General features: G+C 43.2%; 1 protein-coding gene and 1 long non-coding RNA gene across 3 annotated transcripts in view; one reads left to right on the forward strand and one right to left on the reverse strand.

Annotated features, from left to right (window-relative positions):
- On the reverse strand, positions 1 to 12,544 carry PRNP (prion protein (Kanno blood group)). 2 transcript variants are annotated; one of them, XM_072943858.1, is made up of 3 exons: positions 12,446 to 12,544; positions 9,548 to 9,645; positions 1 to 2,495 (listed from the first exon to the last, which is right to left on the reverse strand). In XM_072943858.1, exon 3 carries the CDS (start codon positions 2,483 to 2,485, stop codon positions 1,694 to 1,696), a length of 792 nt encoding a protein of 263 aa, XP_072799959.1. In that variant the 5' UTR covers positions 2,486 to 2,495; positions 9,548 to 9,645; positions 12,446 to 12,544; the 3' UTR covers positions 1 to 1,693. The 2 variants fall into 2 exon arrangements, with proteins under 2 accessions (XP_072799959.1, XP_072799960.1); XM_072943859.1 differs by having other exon boundaries at positions 12,450 to 12,500.
- Positions 11,459 to 20,409, forward strand: part of LOC116279125 (uncharacterized) — a 22,094-nt gene continuing 13,143 nt past the window's right edge. Inside the window, exon 1 of the long non-coding RNA XR_012061656.1 lies at positions 11,459 to 12,186. This is a non-coding gene — a long non-coding RNA (uncharacterized lncRNA). The remainder of the gene's footprint in view (positions 12,187 to 20,409) is intronic.

The following is a 20,409-nucleotide window of genomic DNA, read 5'->3' on the forward strand; positions in this document are numbered from 1 at the left end:
CTCATTTTAGCTCCTATTTAATTTCCGTGAGATATTAAACATTTATAAACTTTTAATACAACAAAACAAGTACATGCAAAGTTACAAAATATAGAAAATATAAAGTACATGCGTATTTCAAGTGCCACTCTGGATCCTTGTAACTATTCAGTGCACGCTGTGAGCCTAAGGGCCACGCAAAAGGGTTTCCCCTTTAAGTATTACGTATTTAGTACCTTACAAAAGCGCTTCCGATGTTAACTGCTCTAACCAAAATTTCTAAGTTTGTCATATGCAGTATATATATATATTTATGCATAATTTTTTTAAACATACGATACTCGCAAAGTGCAAGCCAAACAGTAATGCGTATCTGCTAGGTGACAATACTGGACGATCCAGGGAACAATTTTACCTTATTTAAATAACAGTAACAGAATTCTTTTTCCACTGTGAATGGATCATATTTCTATCACCTCTAACGTAAGCTTTTTTTTGGAATGCCTCCCTACTCTTTGATTCAAAAGCCAATTACAAAAAAAAAAAGCCAATTACAGAAACTAAGAACCTAATTCTGGTTTTTGACAATTATGAGACAGCAATAAAGAAATGCAAGCATTTCTTTTCTTTGCACGCTACTCATTTTCTTCATTATATAATCCTCTATATTTGCTGTTACACTCTTAAAAGTCCAACACTAGTATTGGTCTACCATTCAATCAAACTGGGCTTGAATAAATATGGTATTTTTATAGCTGCAGCTTCCTCTGTTAAAAATCTCCTGGCTTCATCCAAACAATGTCAAAATCATTCCGGTTTCTACGTAAACAAAGGATATTTGCTCTTAGTGTCCAGAAGGTAGTTTAATTTTCTACCACTTAATTACCTATAGTTTGTATTACTAAAGGACACATGTAGGTGCTTTAAACATCCAAAATGGGAGGCTGCCTCTGAGGGCACCTCTCCCCTGTGTTGGAGTTTTTTAGACTCAGAAGCCTTTCACATTATGTTAATTGTGTTCATTCCCTGTGAAGACGTCCTCTGCCCAGAAGCCTGGTGCTGCATGAAAACTTGACTCTTAATGCAACAGCTGCTGTGTAACCCGTGCTGCAAAATGCAAAACATCCTTGCAGACTCTGCAGACACAGGACACATGCTCTCCACCGGGTTGAGCTCATGAGCTAAGGACTTCAAGTTTTGTTTTTTGAATGAGTATTTTGTGGTCTCCTTCCAAATTTGGTAGAAATGCTATTTGAACAGGGAAATGCAGTCTGATTTTCTTAAAATGAATCAGAAAATTGCCACAAAAATCACTGTGAAAAGGGGGAATTAGTGTACTAAGCTCTAGCTGGAAAAGGAGCTGGAGATACTTAGGCAAAGGTATTTGAAGACTGTTTTCAGAATGGTTTTAGCCTTAATCTGTTGCATTAGACAAAAAATAAGCCTAGATCAACTGACGATTATTCGCTGTTACCCTCATACCAGCCCAGCACTAACACTGGCCCATGAAGGAGTCAATCAAATGGGGCTTGAACAAATACCATCCCTGGTCTACTCTCCATTCTCTACTGCGACAAGTGCCAAGGGTGTTAGCTTACAGGTGACGAAGAGAGAAGCAAGAATAAGACACCACCACTAAAGAGCTGCAGGTAGATACCCCCTCCCCAACTGGGTAAAGATGATTAAGAAGATGATGAAAACAGGAAGGCTGCCATCATCCCACTATGAGGAAAATGAGGAAAGAGATGAGGAGGATCACAGGGGGGGAGGAGAAGATCACACTGGCCCCTCTGCCGTACGAAGCCTGGTACTCTCTCTGGTACTGGGTGATGCACATTTGCTCCACGACGCGCTCCATCATCTTGACGTCGGTCTCGGTGAAGTTCTCCCCCTTGGTGGTGGTGGTGACCGTGTGCTGTTTGACTGTGATGTTGACGCAGTCATGCACGAAGCTGTTCTGGTTGCTGTACTGATCCACTGGCTTGTAGTACACTTGGTTGGGGTAACGGTACATGTTTTCTCGATAGTAACGGTCCTCATAGTCGTTGCCAAAATGTATAAGGGGCCTGCTCATGGCACTCCCCAGCATGTAGCCGCCGAGGCCCCCCACCACTGCCCCAGCTGCAGCAGCTCCTGCCACGTGCTTCATGCTGGTTTTCGGCTTACTGGGCTTGTTCCACTGACCGTGGGTGCCACCACCTTGACCCCAGCCTCCACCATGGGGCTGGCCCCAGCCGCCTCCGTGGGGCTGACCCCAGCCTCCTCCGTGGGGCTGACCCCAGCCGCCTCCGTGGGGCTGACCCCAGCCTCCTCCGTGGGGCTGACCCCAGCCGCCCCCTCCCTGGGGTGGATAGCGGTTGCCTCCAGGACTGCCCTGCCCTGGATATCGGCTCCCCCCAGTGTTCCATCCTCCTCCAGGCTTTGGGCGCTTCTTGCACAGGCCCACGTCACTCCACGTGACCACAAAGAGAACCAGGATCCAGCTGCCCATGTGGCTTTTCACCATGATGATTTATCTGGAAAATAAAGAGGGTGTCAGCGTCCTATGTTTATGCTGAAACCACGTAACACCTGCAGCATAATGCATGAATGTTCCTCGCGTTCCTCACGTCTCTTTTGCAACACTCACAGTAAAAGTAATTGTAAGTAAAGGGTTAACACAACTCTTTCTTCTCCTCTAAGGACAAATTTGACCTTAAGGTAATTTCTGGCTGTCTCCCAGAAACTTGATAAAGATGGAATGCCAGCAACATGTCTAATGGTAAAAAATAATCTGACTGATTAACGCTGCATTCTAACTGTAAGAAACTATAAACACCTGGTGGGTCTGCCACAGCCTTGAGCTTCTTTAAGCAGTGATTCTTGCAACCAGGCACGTTCTTGTGGGGATCCTAGCAGTTCTGCTTACTGGCTGCTATGAGGGTTATCAGGGCTGTTATGGGGCCTGGGGCTTCTACACCAAGGGGACTCCTATACCCACCAATACAGATCTCATTCCCTTGCACCTGAGCAGTCACTTGTTGGGGCTGGGGGTAGAGACAAGTCTCTGACTGCTGTGTAGACTGCCTTGAGGGACCTAGTGTGGCCCCTCTGGAACCTTCTGAGAGCCTGGCATGGCCGCTATGGAAGTGATTCTAATGTCTGGTGAGGAAGACCCTCAGGTAGATGCTGAGTTCATTCAATGACTTTCTAAATAGCTGGCGCCTGTCTCCTTTCCTCATGTGGGAATGTAAGTATGGAATGAGTCTCTCTTGTCTGCTGCCGTCTCCTCAGGGGCTAGGGCAGTGCCTGGGACAGAACAGGTGCACGACAGATACCTGTCAAGTAGGAATTTCCTCAAAGGAATTCTCAATATAATAATTTTTGGAAACAGGAAACGTGCAAGATTTTGCAAGTCCACTTATAAATTCATTTCTCTCTCTACAGACAGACAAATGAGGCTGCTCAAAATGGGGTAAGAAAGGCTGAGTTCACAAGATTTGCAGTCACTCACTCACTGAGTTGCAGTTCAGCGTTTAATGGTTCATGAGTGACTTATTTTCTGTGAATTTTTGGTACAAAAGACACGTATCTCAAATAAAAGGGCTGGCACAGTTTAGGAATAAAAGTATCCTGCATGGTAACTTATGAACCTTTGCAGAATGTCCATTCATCAATTCAACTTCAGACTGAAGATCTCACTTACCCTCAGTGCTCGGTTCCAAGGGCAGAGATTAAAGACATATAGAATGATCATTAAACAGTTTCTCCCGCACCCTATGTCAAACTGCTGCTCCAAAATGCCATGTGCTCCAAAACCAAAAATGGCATATGCTGTAATGCTGCTATTAGTCTTATCCCCAGCACCAGAACAGCTTCAAGTAAAAGTGGCATCAAATATTATAAAATTATTTTTCATAACCTTCAGAACTAAAGACGAAACTGGATAATGTTCAGGGGAGGAATGATTAAACAAGTAAACGAATTGGCATCCCACTATGGTTCTGCCATCATTACTGAAATGTGTTGGTGTAAATAAAAAGATTTGAAAGTTACAATCCCAGTTAAACTGCTCAGAATATGCCAGTTAGGATTTTTTGGAGGCTCTTTTGGGTAAGGGTCAGAGGGGCAGGGCCCTGGGACATGCCGACTGACCTCATTCTTGCTCCCAAATCTCCTGGCACCTAGTCTCCTGCAGGCCTGCTTCCCTGATTCTCCATTTGCTCGTGGGGCTCAGCTCTTGGCCTCCATGCCACTCACAATTCTGCTCAAACATCTCAGGGAACTGAACGAGGGGATTATCACCTTCTGGAAGGCTTGGTATTTGATGTGGAAGGTGAGAGACTGGAAAAATCAAGGTGGCACCAAGGTTTCTGGAAAGGGCAATTGTGTAGACAGAACACAGGAGGCGGAGCAAGTCTGGAGGGAAATACATGAGGGGTGTGGCTTTGGCAATGCCATTATCAAGCTACATGTGAGACAAGAGATACCAGTGGCAGTCAGGTTGGTGAGTATGGAGCTGAGGAAGGACCATGGACTGGAGACACAGGCAACAGGGCATGATGGCCGTGGGCACAGGTCGCTGATCAGTACTTTAAAAATTGATTAGATAAAGTTAGATAATCATAAACTATGTTAAGACAAGATCATTTTAAAATCAGTTGAGAACAAAAGCAACATTTAACTATGAAAAGCATAAAAAATAACAACTACATTTTGAAGCAGAGAATCCTTTTTAAGGATAAGGACTCAAAACTTAGTGAGACCTTAAAGAATCTGTTTGTGATAAAATAAAGAAGGTTTTCATATTATTTAATCCAAACCTCTTACTCTACAAATTAGGCCACCAAGATTCAGCAAAGTCAAGTGACGTATCTGTGATTACAGTGTTAACTGGGAATGCAGACCGGGATTCTAAAAGCCTGGCTGTGCTATGACACTTCACATGGGATACTCTCAATGAAGGTCCTGTTGTGGCCTAGACCTCTGGTACATTTCAAGACATTAAGTATTTGGTAAAGGTCAATATCTATTTATCACTAAGAAAAATACTCCTAGCAGACTAGGAATAGGAGGAAACTCTCCTAACTTGACAGATTATATAACAAAAACAGCAAACATATTTAATAGGTAACTTTTGAATGCAGTCCCTTTAAGATCAGAAACAAGACAAGGATGTCCACTATCACAGGACTGGAGGTCCTTCCGATGCTGTAAGCAGCAGCCAGTGCAAGAACTGCAAGGAAAGAGCTCCAGCTGTCATTATTTGCAATTAATGTGATCATACACATAGAAAATCCAACAGACTCAACAGAGGGAACACAAGACTCAGTACTAGAGTTCACCAAGGTTGTGGGATACAAGATCAGCCTACAAAAATCAACAGCATTTCTGTACACCAGCAATAATAGACTAGAAAAAAACTAATAAATAGGATATTCATAATTTCAGCCAAAACTGTAAATTATCTAGGATCGACTTAACTCAAGCAAAAATAAGACCAGGGGAAAATTTTTATTCACTAATAAAGAACATAGTAGATGATCAGTAAAAATGGAAAGGTCTTGACTGGGACAACTTAGTTTATAAAGATGTCAATTACCCCCAAATGAACTTATAATTTCAATCAAGTGACAATCAAAATTCCAGCTGAATTTTTTGAGTTCAGTAGACCCACAAGAGGTAAGAAATGTTCATGAATAGCAAACTCAACCTTCAAAAGGAACGGAGGAGAGAATGTACTGTCAGCAGATGTTAAATCCTACTACAAAGCCACAGTAATGAAGACCGTATGGTAAGTCTAGGAATGGACTGAGAGATCAACGAAAGCAGAACAGCAAGTTCAGACAGACCCACGTTCATGTACTTTCATAGGGACCTGATACAGCGGGCACCATGAATCAATGGAAAAGGAAAGTTTGTTTAGCAGATGCTTCAGATGCTTCTGGGAAACTGGAGGAAAATAAAACTAGGACCCTAACACCACGTGAAAAAGCAGACTCTAAATGGATTAGAGACCTAGCTGTGAAAAGTAAAAGTTTTATGAATTAAAAAATCAGTGTGGGATGGACTGCCTTTCTATTAAAATATAAATTACAAAAACTGATGTTAGAATCAATGCATTAAACAAATTACTTAGGAAACAGCTAGTATGTACCCATTTTTAAAGAAACAGAGAATCTGGCCAATAATCATAGCAGAAATGGAGAAAAAAGTTATAGCACAATAACTACTGATTCGTTTAACAAATATTTATTAAATATCTTCCAAGGGTCTAGCATTGTGCTGTGGCTGAGGACACAACAGGAGTAAGATATTTAGTTTGTGGGGTCAAGAACCAAAAACAGATAAATGTCTAGAGTCTGAAAGGCAGTGAGAAGCCATTTAAAGGGTCTTAGGAGAATAACATCATAGGATTTCTTTTTACAAAGTTCGCCTTGACTGTTGTGTAAGAAGAAAATTTAGGAGGGGCAAGAAAGAAAATGGTAAGGCCAATTAGAAAATGATTGAAGGAAGATGGTAGTGTGGCCTGGCGATGGTGACAATGCAGTTGGGGAGCTGTGAATAAATGGCACGTATTTTGCAGAAAGAACCAATTAAGCTGGTGGAGTGTGTGAATGAAAAACATACTGCCTGCCATATCAGTAAACAAAGGAGTTGCAGACATTAAGCCAACACATTGCAACCGCCCCAGTGGTGAGCCCTAAGGGAACTCAGGATAGAAACAGGATGCCCGGCCATCAAGCAGTCAGGCACTACAGCCTCCCCCAAAGGTGCACCCCGAGGAGACTCAGGATGGGAAAGAACAGGACCCTGGCCCTCCACAGCTAAAGTGCAATTCAAAGCAATGATTTCAATGAGGCCAGACTCTTGCATCTTCCCATACACAGAAAAGTGCTAAATTCCTTAACTTGAAATATCTACTTTTTAAAAATTAACAGTAATCTTTTGATGTTCCAACTACATGGTCTTTGTTGCAGAAACTCCTATATATCCTGGCTCCTCCCTTACCTCTTCGGAGCGGTCCCTTAGAGCTATCTGAGAGCCTGTCTCCCAGGCTTGAGGTCCTCAGAAAATCCACTGAATAAAACACAATTCGCAACTTTCAGGCTGTGCATTTTTTCAACAAGTGGATAGAGGAATGAAAGTTGATCAGGTTTGTGGCTTTCGTAGCCAGGCAGGTGGTGGTGATGCCATCTGCTGAAATAGAGGAAACTGGTGGAGGGCCATGCTTGTGAGAGAAAACCAAGCATTTTAGTTTAGATATATTAACTGTGCAATACCTTTGAGCCATTCAAGTGGGAGTATCAATTTAGGCAACTGTTCTAAAATCTGGAACTCAGCAGAGATAAACATTTGGGCCTCTTCACCTGAGAAGTAGCGTTAATAGGCAATGGGGATAAAGGATCAAGATTCAAACTTTGAGTGACAGGCTCACACTCTTGGCTACCTAGCCTCCAGCAACAGGGGTGCTAAAATCCGAAAGGAAATACCACCAAGCTGATTTTGATGGTTTAGTAAAAGAAGAATACACTGTGACCAATAAGGGTTATTTGAGGAACACCAGGATGGCTCAAAATCAGGAAAACGATTAACTTATTAATAGGTTAAGGAGAAAAAAAACGAAGATTCTCTGCAGATGTTGAAATGTTTTCAATTAAAATCAACATGTGTTCCTGATGTTATGTTTAAGCTGTTGAAAAAATTTCTACAGAACTAGAAGGTAGTTCCTTTCTATCAAAAGCGGCTGTCACACACACAGCCCACACCCCATCTTAACTGAAACAGGGAAGTCATTCTCATTAATGTAGTGAACACGACAAGCAAGCAAGCAATCGCTGTTATTTTAGACCAGTATGGAGATTTTATAGCAGGTATGGTTTTCGATCTAGAAAATCCAAAAATGTCTTAGAATAGTAAGTGAGCTTACCAGGGTGGCAGTTTTTGAAATCAATATATAAAAAATGTGAATCCTCAAATCTGTTCTAATTATTTAGAAGATTTAGTGTGAAAAAAAACCATCCCACTCACAATGGCAATTTAAAAACTCAAAATATCTAGTACTTAACCCAAAAATAAATAGTAGGATTTATATGAAGAAAGCTGGAAGACTGGCAAAACGACGAAGATGGACAATGTTTTCGGTTGGGAAAATCAATATAAAAAGATACCAATTCACCTTCAAGTAATCATAAAGTCAACACAATTTCCATTCTAATTCAAAGAGGATTTTAAAAACCATGATGAAATGATACTCAAAGTTAAGAAAAGACTAAAGAAACTATTGAAAAGGAAAAAAAATCTAGGGTTCACCAGGCCTGCCAGCTATCGGAATGCATTGCAAAAGTACAATAAATAAGATCATGGGGCACTGGCGTGTGAGCAGAAAGGCAGAACAATGGAGCTAGAGAGAAAGAACAAAAAAAGATCCATATATTACTCCATTCATCCTATTCCCATTCACACATGGGGAGCTGGTAGGAACTTGTCCAGTGGTCATGTTACAGGCGCCAAACTTCTATACTCAAAACATGTTACACATGGAAACATAAATGGTTAAACTGGGAATTGGCACCAAACAGTCCCCCTACCCACCACTGCCCCAGGGAAATTTCCTGTGTTTCCTGAGCTAAGTGGAACTCATTTGTCATATTTTCATCTTTTGAGTTCAATGTCCCTTAGAGTCTAACACAAGCTATACAAAATTTCACAAATCATTTTGGGGTGGGGGAGGCCTAGCTCTGGACTGAATAGGGCAAAGGCCCCCAACCAGATCCATCCTCAGAATTACGTGAAGAGCTTTAAAGAAAAGCAACACGGCTAGAGTCTATTCCAGGCCAACAACTTGGGAGTATCTGGCGATGGGACTTAGGAATCTATAATAAAGCTTTCTAGGGAATTGCACTCCTAGCCAGGCTTCAGAGCTACGTCTCAGAAGCACAACACTTTACATTTATAATGCTTTTCATAGAAGGGTACACCTCCATTGATGTGATCACACAATACTGGAACAGAATAAGTAGAACATAGTTAGAAGAAAAAAAGATGAACAAATTGAGAAAAAATTCTCCCAACTGTAAGAACTGCTACACACACTAGTCCTTCAAGCATTATTTTGCTACAGCCATCACTGCTTTGGATAAGGCATGTTTTGAATGTTTCCATACATGCAGCAGTTCACAGCCAATATACCAGGTGCCTTAAAAGAGGAAATAAGATCCAAAATGGGAGAACAGAATAGGTAAGTTAAAACTACAGCTTAAAAAACATTCATTTCATAAAACCTTTTGTCAGTTGATAGTCACCTTCAGTGTTAATCTGGTGCAGAAATGTTATGCTGTCCCTTTTATTACATTATTTTTTAAATGGTTTCCTTATATAACTCAGCATGATTCTAGAGAAAGCTGTGGCCCTTTCCCTGCAAACGCAAGATAATTTTACAAGGATGATGTAACAGCTTATGGGTTATAGACCCAAGTTGCCTCCAGAGCAAGGATTTGAGATCACAGCCTTTCCAGGCCCTTATCACCTGTGACAACTGGGGACTTTCAACCACCACAAGACCAAAGAGATTCCAGAAGGTACGTACATCTGCTGTGGCTCAGCTAAGTTGGGTTCGTGCCCCAGGGAAGACAGAAGGATTCGGCTTGGCTGAAATTGTTCAGTTTTCAGATATATTCAGGAGTCCTTAGGAACAACAACAACAAAGAAAAAATATTAGAAATGACAAATAAATCTAAGAACTGATTCTTTAAAAGGAAAACCTTATATATAAATTACTAAACCACTAATCAATCGATTCAATAGAAAAAAAAAGACAGTAATTGAAAAAAGAAATGAGGCTGGTTAAAAAAGCAGCAGCAAACATGACAATGGCCTTTTCTCTCCCACATGCAGAAAACTGGGTTCTTTTCATTAAAAAATGAGTACTATAAACTATTTTAAAAATCACATTAAATAATTTTCTAAATTTTCTAAATAGAATTAAATTTTCTAATTCTAATTTTCTGAACAGAAAAGCAATGTATCAACAAAAAATTAAATCACCTCTAATTTCTATTAAAACTTCATTTTTATTCTATTAAATATTTTTGTGCTTTTCCTTTCAGATTTTTCACATATGCATTCATGTCTGAGTAAGTAGATACAGTTCAGTAACCTGTATTTTGACTTGTCAGTTTTTCCCTACGTATCTCAGGGTCCAAAAATCATGCCTTTTGGTGGTTACATAATGTTCCTTTCAGTTAATGTGCCATGATTTTCTTAGCTGATGCTCTGCTGTTGCACATTTAGGTTGTTTCTCAGTTGGGTCTAATTTTAGATCATTCTGAATTCTGTGCCTGCATGTGTTTTTTTTTTTTCTTTCCTTGTTGTTTCTTCCATTGCAGGTAAATTCCCAGTAGTGGGGTTTCTGGGTCAGGGTTTAATGTATCACCAGATTGCTTTATACAAATTTCATACAGATTCACAATGTCCCTAGTGCAGTGTGACTAAGAAAAGAATAAAGGATACATACCAAAGGTCAGTTTTACATAGACAGTTAATATTGGCAAACTCCTGAAGTAGGTATCATTTCCTCTACTTTATGAAGGGAAAAAAGGACAATAAGGAAATTAGGTAACTGGTCCCAAATTGTGAAATGAGTTTCTAACCCCAAAGCCCTGCCACCTCCCAGGATAACTTATTATGCAAATTTCTAGTCAACCTTCCAGCAATGGTTGCTATTATTATTATTGTTGCTCTTGTTAACAAAGGTAAAATGATAATCCAGACTTGCTTTAGTTGGCATTTTATTCTATAAATGAGCCATCATTTCACCATTTATCTACTATAATTTTGTATTTTTCTTTCACAAATATGAAAAATTTGTGTTGGATACAAATCATATACAAATTACACCCTAGCTCTGCTGTCTTTCCCCTTCTGGTTGTAGTTTTTCATTGTAAGAACCCCTCAATGTTTGTGGAAGTAAAACTCTTCCTTTTCATTGGTGATTTTTTGTCTCTTCTTCAAATCTGAGAGTTGTTAATTTTTCCAGAGGTCTGATATTTTTATTCAATTTTCTGTTCATGTTTTTTCTGATAATTTGATTTATGAAAATCTTTAATCCTATTCTACCTGGAGTTTTTTTTTTTGTTTGTTTTTTGTTTTTTCAACGAAAAGGGAAACATTTCAAATGGTCAGAGCACTCTAGGAACTGGTTATTAAAACATGATGCTCTGAGTATGAGAAAATAACTCGGCCATGAGATGAGGATAATTACGATCAGGGTAGTGAAACTGCTTTGTGTTGTGCATGCATCTGGAGAGGAGGAAACCGAAAAACAGAAAGCAGTGGCTTTGAGATGGTGAGGGTGGATATGATGGTGGTGGGCTTATGATTTCAAAATACCTATTTGCTACAGCTGCTACAAACAGAAAAGGGGAAAAAAAAACGAAAAAGGACAGTAAAAATGGACTTCTCCTCGTTGTTTCATAATCAAACGTGAAGGTGCCGCCCGTAAAGGTGGAGTGTGGTTCTTAAAGGGGCACGCCCGGCCCTGATCCCCTCCATCGGAGCCCCCCTGACCGCCGAGTTCTCCCCTTCCAGAGGAACAGTTGAGACAGTGAAAAGCAAAGCCTGTGGGTCCAACACACCTGGGTTTGCAGGAGACACTGCCCCTGGGGACCTGGACGTCTAGTGCCCGAGAGCGAGGGCCGGGTCGCCCCGAGATCCCTCCCGCCGAGGCCAGAAGCCCAGCCCACCAGTGCCCGCGCGGGTCCCCTGGGGGGGATGCCAGAGCCCCGCCCGCTGCAGCCTTCCCCAGCACCGCAGGACCGGGTGGATGGCAGGACGGACCGCCTCTTGGGAAGAGCTCCGCGGCGGCGGCGGCTGGGGTTCCCCAGACGCCCCGGGATTCCGCCCCGCCACGCCGAGGCCCTGGCCCCGGATGGGCGCCCGCTCCTTCCACCCTCACACTGCCTCCCCTCTGGGCCTCGGAGGGCTCGGACCCCGGAGGGCCCGGACCCCGGAGCCTCTCCCCCGTTCTCTTTGCTGAGAGCCCCAGCGGGGCCCGTCTGCCCTCCTTGGGGTCCCGGCCCCACTCCCCGGACCTGCGCGACTCGCTCACCCCGCTCCCGCCGCGGACGCGCGTGCGAGGAGATTCGACTCATCCACGGCCCTCCCGAGGGGGCTCGGCCAGCCGCGGCCCCCGCCCCCACTCCGAATAAACTGGGCTCGCCTAACCAGGTGAGTAAACCCAAGCGGCGTCAACAGAAAACGAACGAGCACGCCGGGGCAGGCCCCACCCGGCCCGCGCCCGCCCGAAGCACCCGGCCCTCTTCGCTGTCAAGGTCGGCCTCCCGCCGAGACCCGGCCGTGCGCCCCCGCGCCTCGGCCCCGAAGCCCGGGGTTCTGACTCTCGGCCTCCGCGCCCCCCAGTTCTCAGGCCCCCGAGCCTCGCCCGCGGCCCCCCGCTGGGAGTTTAAAGGGCAACGCGGCTGTTTACCTGCCTCAGCGGGAGAGAAGAAGCTCGCAGCTCCGCGGCTGTCAGCGACTGGCGCCGAGGGCGGGCGAGGCGCGGAGCCCAGCAGGCGGTGCGGGGGCGGGGGGCGGGGGGCGGGGGGCGGCGCGCGCACGCGCAGCTCTGCGCACCCGCGGCCCGCGCGCCGCTTTACGCTCAGAGGCGCAGTCTTCCAAGCAGAGCCGGGAATCTGAGTCACTGGGAGAAACGGGTTGAGATTCCCTTAAACCCTTGCTTCTGCTGATAACCATCTCCCTGGCTTATCACTCCCTGAAGTTGGTTATTGACTGTAAAAATCATCTTTGAAGGAAAATTCGGTCCAAAGCCCCAAGCTCCCCGTTTCGTAATGGAGACGTTGAGAAAAATGAAAGGTGAGGGAATGAGAAACCAATTTCTAGAACTTTGGTAACGAGAAATTTCTAAAGAGGAAAATAAAATCCTGCTGCCCTGGATTGTGCCCAATGTTGGTGAATTTTCACAATATCCTTAAAATTGGAGACCTAGAAAGGATGTTAGCCATCAACCGTTTCTTCATTTACTCAGTTCCTGCTCATCATATGTAAAAGAGATGATTTAGATTATGATATTCACAAATGAGAAAAATGCACTCCATTTAGCAAGTCCACTCTGCATGTTACCTGAGGTTTCTTGTGTGTGTATGGTGTATGTGGTGTGTTCTTGGTCATTATTTTTGCAAGAAATTAGATAGGGGTTTATCTCATGTAAAAGATGGCAAGGGACAAAGTAATAAAAGACAGGAAGTTAGGAGGGTCATATATATTATTAAATGTGGGCACTTTTGAGAGTGACAAGGTTACCAGTATTAATTAAGCTGGGTCACTGGGAATAAACCTGGGGAAAATGAGACATCTAGGCCCCTTGTTATGGGCAAGAGGCTCCACTAAGCTTGTAAGAAAAGAAGTTTAAAAATATTGGGACATTCATTAGAAACTGGATTTGGATTAAATACCTGTGTCCCAGGGCGGATCACTCAAGTGGGAGGGGACAAGTGGTGAGGGAAGGGAGAAGCCAGGAGAATTGCAGAGGGATGTGTAACAGTGCTGGGGTGAGGGCTTTTATGAATGTGGGTGAAACAGTCCTGGTGATGTTTATATGAATGTGGGTAGGATTCTGAAAGATCTCCTGGGAAGGGGAAATGAGAGGTCTGTAAAACAGGACAATGGGATGGAGATGATTCAGTAAGAACTGGATTGTGGCCAGTTGGAAATGAGCACTAGGCAGCAATGTGAGGGCTGTTTTCTCTCCAATCAGTCTTACGTAATGATTAGGTTGACACTACTTTTAGAGCCTTACCTTTGTTCCTCAGAGATGGATTATGGCGAGGGGGCAGTGAAGCATCTCTTTTGAGTCTTGCGCTGGTGTGGGGCTGGGAGTGGGTGACCAGATCAGACTGGGCAAGGGTCTGGCTTCCCCCTGCCAAGGAGGAGCCCTGTAAAGCTTGGTTAGAAGATGCCAAAACTCAGCTTTTTTTCCCAAAAGAATCCCATGTCTACTGGCCAAATGCTTTCCTCCCTTCCCCCAACCAGGAAAATGCTCAAAAGGCGAAAAAGTTCTTGAGGGTTTGAGGGAACCAAAAGGGATTGCCTTATGTCCTATTCTGGCTACTATTTCTATGTAGCGACCACTCCAAAACTTAGTGGTTTAAAACAACCACCATTTTATTATGCTCATGGATTGTGTAGGCCAGAGAGTTGGATGGGCACGGTGAGAACTTGATTCTGCCCCATGCTGTCTAAGGCTGCAGCTGGATAGACTCAGTGTCTAAGGCCGACTTGATAGCTGGGGGTTGGAATCAATTGAAGGCTCTTTCACTTGCGTTGCTGGCACTTGGGCTGGGAGGACTTGAAGTACACATGTGCTGACTGAAGTGCCTTCACACGTCTTCTCCATGGGCCTGGCTTCCTCCCAGCATAGCAGCCTCAGGTTTAGTGGGCTTCTTACATGGATTAAGAAGTCCTAAGAGGACTCCAAGTGTGACAGTTTCAGAAAACGACACGGAAGCTGCATTGCCACGTGCCATGTCATCTTGGAAGTCACATAACATCACTTCTACTGTATGCTATTGACCAAACTAGTCATATGCCCACCCAGATTCAAGGGCAGGGGACACAGACCCCACCTCTCAATGGGAGGAGTATCAAAGAACTTGTGGCCATTTTTGAAAACTGCCGTTACAGGGTTTGTGGTCTAGCCTATAGATTCTTAGGGGGTTTCATTGACCTCATGAACAGCACCAGGATGGCAGCCCACAGGAGGAAGCTTTTGCAAATGGCCCTACATCATTCCTCGCCCACCCTCATTCATAGTTGCCTCTCCCATCACCACAACTGTCAGATCCCACTATAAACAAGGGAGGCCACATTCTGGACTGCATGGGGAGTGTGGTTGAGGGTTTGTTCTCTGGGGCCTCATGTGGTGGCATCATGGGCCACCATGAAGACGTTCTCTGAAATTCTCCCTTTGCATCTCCTGTGTCTTGACTCAGAGTTATTTGTCCACTTCATGTAGATCCTCCTCAGCAAACATGGAGAAGCTAAAGAAGTCAAACTCTAAATTTATCTAATTTGCAAAAGGAGAATTATTTTATTTAGCAAATAATTTATAGAGGACCTACTGTGAATTAGATAGTTATAATCTCTGATCTCAGACAACAAAGGAAATACAGGAAGCCACAAAGAAAGTGATCAGATCATGCAGGGCCTAACGGCCCATAATAAGGTGTTTAGATTTTAATTAAATGTGATAGGAAGCCCTTGAAGATTTAAGCAGGGTAGTAACATGACCTGACCTCAAAGACCACTCTGATTGTTGTGTGGGGCATGGTGGTAGAGGAGAAATTCTGAAATGGAAAAAAAATGGAGGAAGACCAAGTTTTAGAGGGAACCGGTTTTAGAGAAGTTTCTTCCACTTTGGGAATGATGAATTTGAGTGTAGCCCTGAGATGGGGAGGGTTGGTGCTGAAGATGTGCATTTAGAAGTCATCAGTATTTAGATGATTTTCAAACTCATGGGCTTGGATACTAACATCAGGGGAGAAGGTGTAGCCAGAGGAAAGAAGAATCAAGACTGAGCGGAAGAGGTAGGAAGGGTGTCTCTCAGTGGTAGAGCACATGCCTAGCATGCACAAGGTCCTGGGTTTCAATCCCCAGTACCGCCACTAAATAAAGATAAATCTAATTACTTCCCCTACCAAAAAAAAAAAAAAAAGACTGAGCAGAAGAATCAAGAAATGGTGACAGTTTTAGATCACAGTTCTCAGCCTTCAGTGTGCATGACCAGGAGGAGCCTGTGCTAGCAGACATGAGGTCCTGGGCTCAATCCCCAGTACCTCCACTTAAAAAAACAAAAGAAAAGCCACAGAGTGCTGGGTCCACCCCAGAGATTCTTGCTGTTCTGCATTTCTAATGGGTTCCTTGGTGCTGCTGATCTGCTGAGCCACACTTTGGAGGAAGAGGAGTGAGCAAGGGAGACTGAGAAGTGATGGCCAGTGAGGTGGGAGGAAACCAAGAGTGTGAGAGGAGGTATTTCACAAAGGCAACAGTCAGCTATTTTTGAGAGACCAAGTATTTAGAGAGACCAAGTAAAGTGGAGGAGGCAGGAAAGATCTCACTGGATTTGGTAACATGGAGGTTGTTATTGGGGACTTGATAGGAGCAGTTTTAAGAGAGTGACAAGGACAAAGTAAATTGAAGAGGGAATGGAAGGTGAGGGAATAGAGACCACCCTTCTGAGAAGTTTTATCTGAGAGTAGCAGAGAAATGGACAGTAACTAGAGGAGAGTGTGGGTGTAAGGGAGGGTGCTTTGAACTCTAACAATGAGGGTTCCCTTCCAGGGGGGCCCATTCATTGGGATATTGCTGTACCTAAATACCTTATTCCTTCCTCCTCTCCACTCTGGCCTCCCCAGGCTGAAGCCAGATGGCTGCAACAATTTGAGGTATTGCCCCAGAAATCACATTTTCTCTGAGGGTGAGTAATTGTCAATTTAAAGAGAAACCATCATGCTGTGGATGCCTTACAGGATGTCTCTCCGGTCTGTTTGGTTTTTTTTTAATGTATTTATTTTACAATATCTTATTTTTTAAATTAAACTATAGTTGATGTACAATAGTATATGTTACAGGTATACGATATAGTGATTCACAATTTTAAATGTTATACTCCATTTATAGTTATTATAAAATATTACCTATATTCCCCATGTTGTACAGTACACACTTGTAGTTTATTTTATACCTGATAGTTTGTACCTTTTAATCCTCCACCTCCATCTTGCCCCTCCCCCTTCCCTCTCCCCACTGGTAACCACTAGTTCCTTCTCTACATCTGTGAGTCTGTTTCTTTTCTGTTATATTCACTAGTTTGTTGTATTTTTTTAGATTCCACATGTAAGTGATAGCTTACAGTATTTGTCTTTCTCTGTCTGGTTTATTTCACTTAGCATGATGCCCTCCAAGTCCATCCACGCTGGACACCAGAGATTAATACAATATTCAAAATCAACTGCACTTCAGTTAAAAAGCAAACAAAAAACCAAACAAATGACCCACTTAAAATATGGGCAAAAGACCAGAACAGACATTTTTCCAAAGGAGGAAATACCGATGGCCAACAGGAACATGAGAAGTTGCTCAACATCACTAAAACAGGGATATGCAAATCAAAAGCACAGTGAGACACCATCTCACACCTGTCAGAATGGCCATCATCAAAAAGAACACAAATAACAAATGTTGGCAAGGTTGTGGAGAAAAGGGAACCCTTGTACACTGTTGGTGGGTATGTAAACTGGTGCGGCCACTGTGGAAGACAATATGGAGGTTTCTCAAAAACCTAAAAATAGAACTACCATATGACCCAGCAATTCCACTGCTGGGCATACATCCAAGAAAAACAAAAACATTAATTCAAAAAGATACGGACATTATGCTATTAATAGCAACACTATAATTGCCAAGATACGGAAGCATCCTAAGTGCACATTAATAAGTGAATGGATAAAGAAGATGTAGTATATATATGCAATGGAATAAAATTCACCCATAAAAAGAAGGATATTTTGCCATTTGAGGCCTTTCATTCACTTTTTTTTTTTTGGTACTTCAAAAACCAGAATTTTATAACTGGCATAAACATTTCCATTGCATCAAAAACAATAAAATACCTAGAAATAAACTTAACCAAGGAGGTTACCTATACTCTGAAAACTATAAAACATTGATGAAGGAAATTGAAGATGATACAAAGATATGGAAAGATATCTTGTGCTCTTGGATTGGAAGAATCAACATTATTAAAATGCCCATTCTACCCAAAGCCATCTACAGGTTCAGTGCAACCCCTATCAAAATATTCACAACATTCTTCACAGAACTAGAACAAATAATTCTAAAATTTATATGGAACCATAAAAGACCTCAAATTGCCAAAGCAATCTTTTGTAAGTCATTTTTTCCTCTTTCTTCTTTTTGTTCTCTTTTCTTGTGGTTTGATGACTAGAGAAGTTCCTTTAACGTTTGTTGTAAAGCTGGTTTGGTGGTGCTGAATTCTTTTAGCTTTTGTTTATCTGTGAAGCTTTTGATATCTCTATCAAATCTGAACTGGATAGTGTATTCTTGGTTAAAAGTTTTTCCTTTTCATCACTTTAAATATATCATGCCACTCCCTTCTGGCCTGTAGAGTTTCTGCTGAAACATCAGCTGATAACCTTATGGGAGTTCCCTTGTATGTTACTTGTTGCTTTTCTCTTGATGATTTTAATATTTTCTCTTTATCCTTAATTTTTGTCAATTTGATTACTATGTACCTTGATGCGTTCCTCTTTGGGTTGATCCTGTGTAGAACTCTCTGCACTTCCTGGACTTGGGTAACTGTTTCCTTTCCCAAGTTGGAGAAGTTTTTGGTTATTATCGCTCCAAAATTTTTCTCGGGTCCTTTCTCTCTCTCTTCTCTTTCTGGGGCCCCTATAATGCAAATATTAGTGTGCTTCATGTTATCCCTGAGTTCTCTTAAACTATCCTCATTTCATTCTTTTTTCTGTTCTGCCGTAGTAGTTTCCGCTAATCTGTCTTCTAGCTCACTGATCCATTCTTCTGCCTCATTTAGTGTATTCTTGGTTCCTTCTAGTGTGTTATTCATTTCAGTGATTTTATTCCTCAACTTGGTATTTTCTATATTTTCCAACTTTTTGCTAAAAACTTTGTCCTGTGCATCTATACTCCTCTTGAGTTCTCTGAATATCTTTGCCATCGTTACTCCAAACTCTTTGTTGGATAAATTGCCTATCTCCTCATCACTTATTTCTTCTGGGATTTTATCTTGTGCCTTGACCTGGAAGATATTCCTCTGCCGCCTCATATTGTCTATCTTTCTATTTGTATTTTTAGGTAGATTAGTTATGTTTCTTGACCTTGGAGAAGTGGCCCTTTGTGGGAGATTCCTATGCATCCCAGCAATACACTCCTCTCTTGTCACCCAAGGGCCAGTGTCCAGCCGGTTCCAGTGTAGAGTCTGTCCTGTGTTAGTGGGTTCCTTCCACAGGCTTTGGGGTGGTTGTTTTCTTATTTCTGCTATCTGCCCCCTGATGGATGAGGCTGGACTAGAAGCTTATGCAGGCTTCTTGGCAGGAGGAGTCATTGCCTGCCCACTGCACAGTGAAGCTTGGTCCTGGACCTCTGGTGGGTAGGGCTATGTCTAGAGGTGTTTGTGGCTCAGGAAATCTGCTGTGTTCCCACCCAGTATGTTGTTTGGCCTGAGGCTTCCCAGCCTGTAAACACAGGCTGTTGGGTGGGGCCAGGTCTTGTTGCTAATGATTCAATCAAGATATCGGCTTCCAGGAAAGCACATGAACACTCCTGGAATGTCCACCACCAGCTTTGGTGTCCCCTGGGTGAGCCACAGCCATCCCCTACCTCCCCAGGAGACCCTCGAAAACCAGCAGGCAGATCTGGCCCAGGTTCTATGAAATCACTGCCTCTACCCTTGGATCTGGCATGAGCAAGATTCTGTGTACACTTCTTAAGAGAATGAAGTCTCTGTTTCTTCCAGTCCTTTGGAGCTCTTGGAGTTAAGCCCCACTGGCTTTCAAAACCAGATATCTTGGGGTCTCCTGCCAATGCCAGAACCCTGGGCTGGGGGGTTTGACGTGGGGCTCAGAACTCTCATTCCTGTGAGGGCCTCTACGACCTAATTATTCTTCAGCTTGTGGGTCACCCACCTGGGGAGTATGGGACTCGATTATATTGCGAGCATGCCCCTTCTACTATCCCGTCTGGTTCCCTCTTTATGTTTCCAGTTGAAGATCTTTTTTGCTAGGTTTCAGGGTTTTGTTTGTTTGTTTGTTTTTTGGTTTTTTGGATGGTTGTTTAGCACTCAGTTGTGGTTGTAGTCACAAGGAGAGGACAGCTTGTGGTCCTACAACTCTGCCATCTTGACTGGAAAATCTCCAGTCTTCCCCCCCCCCTTTTATTTATTTTTTAATCATTCCATTTAATTTTAGGGTTTTTGGGGGGGGATAATTATGTTTATTTGTTTTTGATGGAAGTGCTGGGGATTGAACCCAGGATCTTGTGCATGCTAAGCACATGCTCTATCACTGAGCTCTGCCCTCCCCCTGACTTTCTCCAGTCTTTAAACACATAAACTGATTCCTTAATGACTAGACTCCAAGGTCTGGGGTTCTGGTTTTGTGAAAGAGCCCTGGCCACATTTCTGACAGTATCTCTCCCTGCATCCCCCTGGGCTGCAGTTCTGCTGGGCCACCTGCCCCTTCTTTACTTGCCAGGCTGACGTTCTGCTCAAGCAGTTTCCTCAGCCCCGGGTTCCGTCACCCCACTCTCTTCTGTGGGATTCTAGCTCAGATGGATTCTCCTCCGTGAAATTTTTCCATATCTTCCCACCAAATTCTACCACCTTCCTCCAGCTCCAGC

The sequence above is a fragment of the Vicugna pacos genome, chromosome 19 (genome assembly GCF_048564905.1).
Source record: "Vicugna pacos chromosome 19, VicPac4, whole genome shotgun sequence".
Classification (NCBI taxonomy): domain Eukaryota; kingdom Metazoa; phylum Chordata; class Mammalia; order Artiodactyla; family Camelidae; genus Vicugna; species Vicugna pacos.